The following is a 10,000-nucleotide window of genomic DNA, read 5'->3' as shown; positions in this document are numbered from 1 at the left end:
TTCTTTTTTTTTTTTTTAATTCTCTAACAAATTTCTTTTCTCTTTTTTTTTTTTTTTAGGTGCTACATGCTCTTCTTGATACAAGTATAAATATAATTGAGCCTGATATTAAATATATTATACCAGCTGTATTAAAAGCATTACATAAATTAACAAGATGTCTACGATTTCGAATTTATTATTATTATGATCCATGTGTGGCAAATAAAAAACAAAAGGTAAAAATAAATATATGTTCATATTAGAAATATATGTTCGTATTAGCTTTTATATATAATTATATCAATTTTTATATATATATATATTTTAGTTACTTGCAGAGAAATTGGATAATAATAGTTATCATTTATCTGAAGCTAGAGACAGTCCTGATGGAGGAATACCAGAAGCTAATTATCAAGCATATCAATCAGCTGTATGTAGTTTTGTAAGTCATTATATTCATTGTAATTATATATATATTTTTTTTTCAGGCTACAAGTGACAGAAGTCAAAGCATCATGGATAATGTTGATGAATCTGTATTACGATTGCAACAAATGCTCGTTCCTTCCTATTGTATTGAAACATTAAAACACGTTATTTCGCAATTAAATATTCCTAACGATTCTACATTTCCATTAAAAAATACTAAATACATAGTTGACCTGATTCATGAATTAGCACAATTACTACTTATCACAGTCATGCCAAATATATGGATATGCAATGATAATATGGCAAGGAAGATTAGCGACGAATTAAAAATTTTATTAACATTATTAGGAGATTCTCTGGAATATTTTGCAAATTATGGCAGTATAGATTATCATAGGATTACATATCTTCATCTTCTTTGCATTACAGTAAATTTATTAAGTAATATTGTACCATTTGAAGTAGCAAATATTATTTTACCTAAATCCATAAAAAATTCTATGTCAATTGCTTTAATGGATGCACCTATATATTTGATGTATCCAAAATTGCATACTGCACTTCAAGTATATATTCAGGTAAATTAATTCTATATATGAAAATAATAATCCTTTCTTATTTTATGTTATTATATATTTTTATCTTTATGTATATATATATATAGCATTTAGAAGATTCAAACGAACTTGCAATAATCAAAGTCTTTGATGAAAGTAGAGTTATTATCAAATCAATGCAAGCAGCTATTTGCTCAATAAAAGAATCTTCTAGAGGATCACATTCTGATATATTAAAAATATTATATGCATCTAAATTAAGTTTGCCTTATCACAAAAATATGTGTATAGTTAAGAAAGCCATTAAATTTCTACAAAATATTAACAGGTTTGTATTAATTAATAATAAACTATTTATTTGTAATATTTTTAACAATTATGAAAATTTATTTGTAGATATTCCCTCAGCAAAGAAGATCATGTAATATGCAGAAAATTAATATTAAATTTATTAGCAAATGGAGATACGGATATACAAGAATTGGCATATAAAGAATGTCATTGTTTAGTCAAAAGTATTTTAGGAATAGAATATAATAAAGAAAAACTTACATGGGAAAATTTAATTTTCCTTTTGGAACCAAATGTTTTGACTGAAATAATTTGCTATGGTCTACCCAATGAAAATAAAAAAGTAAGTTTGCATTATGTTATTATTATTTTCATTGATATATATATATGTAACATTTTAATTTTTAATATATCATTTTTATGTTAATATTTTATAGATTAGAGAAATGTCAGAAGAGATGATAATTTATATATTAAAAGGAAAAGTTCAAGCCGATGAAACAGGCTGGTTAAAAATATTAGAAACAATTATACCAGTATTACCTCTTCTTCAATGTTATGCATATTCTTCTACAGTTATAGGCAGATGTATAACAAAAATGCTTGATCCTGATATTTTTAATAGTATACACTTACCATATCTTGAGGTAGTTTATTAATATATTTTATTAATTATTTATATATGTATGTATTTATAATTTTCAATTATTTAAACATTGTATGATACTATATTTCAGGTTTTAAAAGGTAACTTAAGATTATTGTATTCAGCTGAGTGTGACGTTAGAGAAGAAGCTTCTTGTAGATTAATTTGGTTGCTTGGCAAAGAAAAAGATTCTATTAAAAAATTGCCAAGATTATCTTCCTTGCATGGTTTACCTCTTAGTTCTCTTTGTATATTCGAACGTCCATCCGTTTTTAAACGCTTAGAAGGAAATTATCAGGTTCTATAATTATCATACTTTTATACCTAAATAAATTCATAAGTTAAATAAATTATTTTAATAAATTTATAAATTAAATAATTATTTTAGAGGAGCAGTTTATTGTCGGTGCTAGAAATGTTAAGAGATTCCGAAGTTGATCCTAAAATGCGTAAATCTGCATTAGTACAAATTAATGTAATGCTTACAGACACGTCATTACATAAATTATTTCTTAATGAAAATGGATTATTTTTAATTTTGCAGACGTTTAACAGTGCTTTGGTGAATATAATTTTTTTTTCTTTTTCTTCTTCTTTTTCTTTTTCTTTTTTTTTTTTTTTTTAACAGCCCTGATTTTTATTTTGTTGTAATTGTATGTGTTAATGGATTTTAGATAGAAAATGATTATAAAAATTATCCTGATTCTGTTATTCCAATACTGGCAATATTAAAATTAATTGTTGCCAGTGAATCATCAGTGAGACATGAATTATCTACTAATATTGATATTTTCATAAATATTATTCGCAGTATGTATACGATTTATCCATAGTGTTAATTATCTAATTATTTTTTTCTTCCTTTTTTTTTCTTTTTTTTTTTATATAAATTTCTTTAAATATATATTTTTAGGTATATTTTTGTTTCCAAATAATGAATGTGTCAAGGCTGATGGTTCATATATTTTATGCTTACTTTTATATAATGATTATATTATCAGAATGAATGAAAAACAAACAGAAAGTAATATTCAATTAACTGTATCTTTGCCTCATATTATTGTAATTAAAATGAAATTACCATTAATTTGTAAATCTCATTGGAAAACCAGTGTACATAGACGATCAGAAATATCAGGTATAGTTTTATATATTAATTGTATGTAATATATTATTATAATAACTAATATTAATTTTAACACATATATATATATATATTATAGTTCTCCATGGAAGCAATCAAACAATATTGACATTTGTAAGACAATATTGGGCATGGGAATGGAATGGTGGATGGAAGATGTTATGGAAAAATTATGATGATGTTAATGATTCTGAATTACCAGAAAAATTAAGGATACAAGAACATGAATTCTTTATTTTTCAATACAGCTGTTCATATTTTTATTGTCAAAAACAATTGTATAATGTACAAAATTCTACGACACACGATGGTGTATTAAATGCTCTCGATTATCTGATAATGTAAGATCTTATAATTTGAAAAAAAAAAAAAAAAAAAAAGAAAAAAATATGTTATATATCCCAGTGTACATGCGAGTACAATAATATATATAATAATATTTATTAGGTACATAAAATTTTATAATATGTTGCAATATGAAGAAATTAAAGATATTAATTCTTTACCGTGGGAACAAACGTTCGAAAGATTTTTATCGTCCCATCCGTCGAGTAAAGAGGACTGTGATTTATTTGTTAATATTATCAATTTTTTACAATTATATATCAGTATAGCAAAAGGTAATGATATAAAGTAAATGATAAAATAATATCATTTTTAAAATATACATTTGTTTTATAGGTAAAAGTTCATGGATAAGTAAGATGATGAAAAATATGACAAAATCATGGGCAGATTTATTTCAAAATTTGGAAGTGGATAATCAAGATGTACATCAATCAATTTTAAAATTAGCACGTACTTGTGCAGCTATTGAAAGAAATGAAAAATCAGACATTAATCAGAAACATACGTGGATACATTTTATCGAATTAGTTGTTTCTACTTTATGTTTTGGAAATCAACAACATTTTTACAACCTTGGTAAGAATATAGAATTTTATGTTTGCTTCAGATCTTTTTAATTATTTTTTATTTTTTTTTATGTATATATATATATTTTTTTCTTTTTTTTCTGTTTCTAGCATATCTGGATTGGTTGTTGACATGTTTGACATATTTAATCAGCCAATGCGATTGGAGCAATCATAAAAATTTATTAGCATCATTAGGAAATACACTTATTGAAATGATTATATCTTTTCATGGTGCTGGTACAGTTAGTTTTATGGGTTTATCTATAACCAGGAATTCTATAATATGCCTTAATCATTTGTTGTATCAAATGCACGAAAATTTTAATAAAAATGTAAAAAATATTTATAGATAATTAAATCATACCATGAAAATATTTATAATTATTAATATTAAACTAATGTCATATAATTTTTTTAGACGTGGATATCATTTTGGTACGAAGATAGCAGATCTTTAAGTTGGTTACCAATGCTTTGGCAAAATAGAGATCCTTTGGTGCGTGCATCAGCTTTGCAGTTATTGTCAGGATTATTAAACGAAATGCATTCAGCGTCACAGCTATCAAACGCAATCGCCGTTGCACCGAATGAATTATGTTACATGTTATTGCAATACATTATAATCGGAGAAGAATCTTGTATTGTTCGAGAACAAGCGTGTATTGCATTCAGTAACTTAATTAAAAATTGCAACTCTATGTCTTTTCAACATGTAAGATATCATGTAATATAAATAATTTATTAAGCTTGCATTATTAATTAATTACATTTTCTTTTTTTTTTTTTTTAATAGATTGACTCATTGAAAACAAATATTATACTTATATACACGGAACAAGTGAACTTTTATTATGAAATGAGTATATTATATTCTAACATTTATGTGTTACCAACATTAGATTCTGATTTGTTAAACAATGAACAACAAAAAGATGATAAAGTACCATCCATACAAGCTGCGACATCAGGATGTGTATCATTAGTACCACGGACTGTATCATACTTATACAATTGTCACGATGAACTACTACCTTGTAAATACTTTATTTTTTTTTTTATTAATTTCATTACATTTTTTTTATTACAGAACATCTGTTATTTTTTGTTATAGTTTCAGGAGTAGATTCTGAAAGTATGGATATGGATCATTATTTATTATCCGTTGCAACTCCTTCTTTAGTAACAGCAACGTGTACTCTTTTAAATAATTTAATACTTATTGGACAACAGGAAGTAGTACGTCACGTTTATGAACAATCACTCGATAAATATCTTATTAGGTATTTATATATATATTATACACACACACACACATATATATGTATATAAATCAGCTTAAGCTTTTAATTAAAAATAACATAATTTATGTAAAATATATTAATATTGAATTTTACAGGTGCTTAAAAGAAATTCCAAAGAATATCGATACTAAAAAAGATCTTATACATTATTGTGATATGTTAGAAATGTATATCAGCATTTGCGTTGTCTTATCAAATTGTGTCATACATAGTAATGAATTTGCTGCAGTTGCAAGTTTTACACCTGACTGTATTTATTCTTTATTTAATCTTCTTCATTTTGATTTGTACAGTGAGTACATTTGTTCAACATTTCACATAATATTTACTTATTGATTAATCAGTGTTAATTTTTCTTTTTTGTTTTTATGTATTTCTATAGGTATTCATATGTCACATCTAATTTCTCTGTATAATAAATTAAAAGCAGAGATTTATAATTTTTTATCTATATTATCGTTAACAGATGATCAACACTTTGAATCTATTCAAACAGCTTTAGAATTATATGGTCCAGATAAAGCATTGACTTCTATTTGCACTGCAATTAAAGATACTGATACAGAATTACGAATGAATGCTATTGCATGTCTTACTTTTCTTCTTACTCAAGAAATTCAAAAAGAAACATTAGGAAAAAATAATATTTCGATAAAGACGATTTTAGATAGTATCATATACATTCCAATAAATAATCAAAGTAACAATTTACAAGAAGTTATAACTAATATTAATAAACTTTCTATAAGGAGTATAAATTTGCATTCTAAAAAAGCAAATCGAAATGATGAAATTGATGATTATACCGTTAATTCGGATAATATTAAAATGAAATCAGATGAGCAACAGTATACAATAGGTGCTGAATTATGTAAAGTTTTATTACCTCTTTTTATTGCTCATAATTATACAAGATCAAAAAAAAGTCGTAAACATATAGAGAATAGAGATCTTATTGTTAGTGCTCTAGCTAATTTATTATGTGTTTCTATGGAAGCCAAAAAAATTGCATTGAAAGAGAATTTATCTGAAACAGCATTGATGATACTTAAAGAATTGTATGTTAAATTAAATCTACAACCATTTGAACTTTATAAAAATCAAGTTGATCGTGAGAAAAAGGTACATATTTTATATTCTTTTATAATATCTGTATAATTAAAGAATCTCTTTTATTTATTTATTTATTTATTTATTTTCTTTTTTTTTTTTTTTTTTTTTTAGATTAATCCTCTATTTAGTGATATAAACAATATTTTCATATTATTAATGAATTTTATGCATGAAAATTTACAAGTTAAAGAAACACTTACTAAAGATGGCTTGGCTGATGTATTGCACAAATTATGGGCTTGGATAGCTCTGAATAAAAATATTTCATCTTGTGCATTAAAATTATTAGCAACATTTACGACAAAGTGCTCAGCTGGTATAATATATAGATTAAAATTACATTTATTTATTTATGTAATATTTAAAAAACAAATATACACAAGTATTTCTTTTGTTAATAATTTTTTTTTTTTTTTTTTTTTTACAGCAGCACAATCTTTAACATTAACTACGGTATTACCAGGAACAGGATTGAGGAAAACACCTAATACAATTGCTATAATACATATCATTATACAATTAATATGTAAAGAGATCGATAAAGCAGGACACCTTTTTGATAATAACAAATTGCATTTTGCTTTTCATGTTTTACGAAATGCCGTACATGTACATGAATGCAGAGTTTCAATTTCAAAAGTAAATATATATTCTTACAATAACAATATAATTTTCTAATTAAATTAATTTTTTCCAGAGCAATTTGTTACAATTTTTTACAAAGATACATCCTATTACTACAAAGAGAGTAAAACCTTGGCCACTGGTAGAGCTCTATTGTTTAGAATTTCTAATTGATTTTACATATTATGAAGAAGGACAAATTTGCGTGCCTAAGGTAAAAAAAAAATATATATATATATATATCTTATAAAAATTAAATATATATATATATATATATATATATATATTTAATAATAATATAATATATATATATATATATGTTATAATATTAAATAAAAAAATTATAATATTAAACAAAAAATATAATAAAAAAAAAAAAATTAAATATTAAATATTATATTTAATAATATTTAATTTTTCAATGCAAAAATTCTGTATCATCATAGTATATTTATTTTTTGATTTATATGTTTTAGGCCGTAGATGGTTTAGATTCTCTAATACATTTAGCAAAATGTTCATCTTCGCCAACAAAAATACTTGCCATTTCCATTTTGCGTAATTTAGCATTTAATATGGCAAATAGACCAAGAATTCTTAGCTCAGGTTTGTAAAATGTTATATATAAAAGTTGAAAATGTTATTAATATGTTATTTAATATATTTTTCTATAGTGGATGTCATCAATCTTCTTCACGATGTTTTTAAAAATGGATCTTTATGCGAAATCAGAATAGCAGGATCAATGTTATGGTCATTAATATGTAATAATCAGAAAGGAAAATTAATTGCACGTACTGCAGGATTTCCTCAGAGTATTCAAGAGGCATTAGGTAGATTAACATTATTAACAACAAATAACGTAGAGCAAGAACAAGATGTAGTTAAAATATTGGAATATCTAATACGTCTTATAAGTCCTATCGAGAATAAGTCTGATTAATCTATTAAATAATTAACTATCTAAACTAATTGTATATAAAATCTATATATAGTATATATATATATATATATATATATATATATATATATATTTATTCACGATTATATTATATTTATAATTATGTCATGAAAAATATTTTTGGTAAAATTTTATATAAATTCAAATATGAATTATTATAATGTAAATATGTCCAGATTTTAAATATATATATATATATCATAGGTAATATAAATGATTAGAAGAGATTGTTAAAAATGTTATTATTCGACTAGAAACATTTTTTACGTAAAATTAAATACAGCCTTGAAAATGGTACTGCATATGCGAAGAAAGAATATTAATAATTTTATATACACGTACTAATAAAAAAATGAAAGCTAGTATATTTATATATATATATATATATATATATATATATATATAACGTGAATTTATTAATATAATATTTTTATGTTAATTTTTTTGAAAAGCGAACGAAAAAGAATTCAAATACCATTAGAAGATAATTCTCTTTTATAAAACAATCGTCTCTCGATTCTCGAAACATCGATGCTATCGACACATCGATAAGGAGAGTAGTAGGTGGCGCCACTGTAGACTACAACGACGGTGGTTTTCACGATGGCCGACGAGGAACGTGCCGTCCTCTTGAAGCTCGTACACGGCGAGGACAATTTATCGGGCTGACAACACCCGTCGTTATACGCGATTATTAAAATTTCGTTAAGTTAGAAAATCGTGGGTGAGATTAATTATCATTGGAGGTGCGTGAATAACGTATTATACATAATTTCATTGTGAACGAAGGAGAGGGAGAGAAAGAAAGGAGAAAGAAGGAACGACACGGTTCTCTCATTCTCTCTCTCTCTCTCTCTCTCTTTCTCTCTGTCTCTCTCTTTCTTTCTCTCTTTCTCTCTCTCTCTTTTTCTTTCGGGGGTGCTTGGTGATTATCAACGAAAAATCTGTGCTTTTATTAACGACGACATATATGGATACATAACCTTTTCTTGTAACAGAGGAAGATCAATCGAAGAAGTTTTATCGTATTAAAACGTTGGCCAATCGAAAAAAGACCACAGCCGGTAAACGAGCGAGCTAACGAGCGAGAGAGTAAGAGAGAGAGAGAGAGAGAGAGATAAGATCGTGCGAGTTGAAGGGAGAAAACGCCCCCATCTCTCACGTATTATATTCTCTCTCTCTCTCTCTCTCTCTCTTTCTCTATAAGCTTCGAACGCGACCGTGCGAGTTACGCCCCTCCTCGCGCGTGCCAACTCAAGCTGAGAAAGAGATTGACTTAATATATACGATCGACTCTCCCTATTTTTCATTTGCAATATCTGCGTTTTCTTTTCTTTTCTTTTCTTTTCTTTTTTTTTTCAAATTTAATTTCTTTACGCGCTCACCCTTCCCCCTCTTTTTCTTTCGCTCTTTCTATTCCTCTCTCTCTCTCTCTCTCTCTCTTTTTCTCTTTCTGTCGTTTGCACGCTTTGCGCGCTCTTTCTCTCTCGCCCGCCAATGAGAAACATGCGATTCAACCACTTTAGTCATATATATGTTTGTTAAGTTTTTCAAAAAATTTTTTTTATTACTCTTAAGAAAAGTTCATTGAAAGAGAAATAAATTCTTACGTGCTTTTTCTTTCTTTTTATTTACTTATTTATTTATTTTTTTTATCACAATAATTTCGAGCTCAAAATAAAACTATATTAATTATTATTTCATCTTTTCTTTTCTCTCTTACAAAAGACATAATAATCCTGACATCTGTCGAAAATCACAGTGAACTTTTGGAACAATCCAACATGTAGTCTGTTTCTCTCTTTCTCTGTCTCTCTCTCTCTCTCTCTCTCTGTCTCTCTTTCTCTGTCTTTCTGTCTTTCTCTGTTGTACGTATTCGTTAGTCCAGGTGCGTATTACTACTGCTGCTTTGACTGGTGCTACTGCTACTACTACTTCGTACAATAATTTCGTTAGAAAGACCGTATCCGCGGCCGTTTTCACGTTTCTCCTTGGCGCGCACACCGCGCAAAATCGATAGAGGAATAGA

General features: G+C 26.2%; 1 protein-coding gene and 1 long non-coding RNA gene across 2 annotated transcripts in view; both read left to right on the top strand.

Annotated features, from left to right (window-relative positions):
- The window catches only part of ana3 (rotatin homolog anastral spindle 3), a 9,264-nt gene extending 1,303 nt beyond the window's left edge, over nucleotides 1–7,961 (top strand). The window contains exons 6-29 of the mRNA XM_035880706.2: nucleotides 60–218; nucleotides 311–415; nucleotides 474–995; nucleotides 1,082–1,302; nucleotides 1,371–1,608; nucleotides 1,703–1,912; nucleotides 2,003–2,209; nucleotides 2,300–2,473; nucleotides 2,586–2,721; nucleotides 2,825–3,049; nucleotides 3,135–3,396; nucleotides 3,503–3,675; nucleotides 3,737–3,979; nucleotides 4,081–4,304; nucleotides 4,391–4,684; nucleotides 4,766–5,006; nucleotides 5,084–5,252; nucleotides 5,369–5,565; nucleotides 5,656–6,395; nucleotides 6,498–6,702; nucleotides 6,814–7,025; nucleotides 7,084–7,224; nucleotides 7,487–7,616; nucleotides 7,685–7,961. Of these exons, the coding sequence (XP_035736599.1) occupies nucleotides 60–218; nucleotides 311–415; nucleotides 474–995; nucleotides 1,082–1,302; nucleotides 1,371–1,608; nucleotides 1,703–1,912; nucleotides 2,003–2,209; nucleotides 2,300–2,473; nucleotides 2,586–2,721; nucleotides 2,825–3,049; nucleotides 3,135–3,396; nucleotides 3,503–3,675; nucleotides 3,737–3,979; nucleotides 4,081–4,304; nucleotides 4,391–4,684; nucleotides 4,766–5,006; nucleotides 5,084–5,252; nucleotides 5,369–5,565; nucleotides 5,656–6,395; nucleotides 6,498–6,702; nucleotides 6,814–7,025; nucleotides 7,084–7,224; nucleotides 7,487–7,616; nucleotides 7,685–7,953 (5,697 nt within the window). The 3' untranslated portion in view covers nucleotides 7,954–7,961. The remainder of the gene's footprint in view (nucleotides 1–59; nucleotides 219–310; nucleotides 416–473; nucleotides 996–1,081; nucleotides 1,303–1,370; nucleotides 1,609–1,702; nucleotides 1,913–2,002; nucleotides 2,210–2,299; nucleotides 2,474–2,585; nucleotides 2,722–2,824; nucleotides 3,050–3,134; nucleotides 3,397–3,502; nucleotides 3,676–3,736; nucleotides 3,980–4,080; nucleotides 4,305–4,390; nucleotides 4,685–4,765; nucleotides 5,007–5,083; nucleotides 5,253–5,368; nucleotides 5,566–5,655; nucleotides 6,396–6,497; nucleotides 6,703–6,813; nucleotides 7,026–7,083; nucleotides 7,225–7,486; nucleotides 7,617–7,684) is intronic.
- Nucleotides 7,962–8,442: 481 nt separating this feature from the next.
- The window catches only part of LOC118448001 (uncharacterized), a 1,935-nt gene continuing 377 nt past the window's right edge, over nucleotides 8,443–10,000 (top strand). The window contains exon 1 of the long non-coding RNA XR_004840050.2: nucleotides 8,443–8,717. This is a non-coding gene — a long non-coding RNA (uncharacterized LOC118448001). The remainder of the gene's footprint in view (nucleotides 8,718–10,000) is intronic.

This window comes from Vespa mandarinia, chromosome 19 (genome assembly GCF_050613455.1).
Source record: "Vespa mandarinia isolate Hongniang chromosome 19, ASM5061345v1, whole genome shotgun sequence".
Taxonomy (NCBI): Eukaryota; Metazoa; Arthropoda; class Insecta; order Hymenoptera; family Vespidae; genus Vespa; species Vespa mandarinia.
The sequence above is the reverse complement of the archived record's forward strand: the minus strand, read 5'-3'. Positions and strand labels throughout refer to the sequence as shown.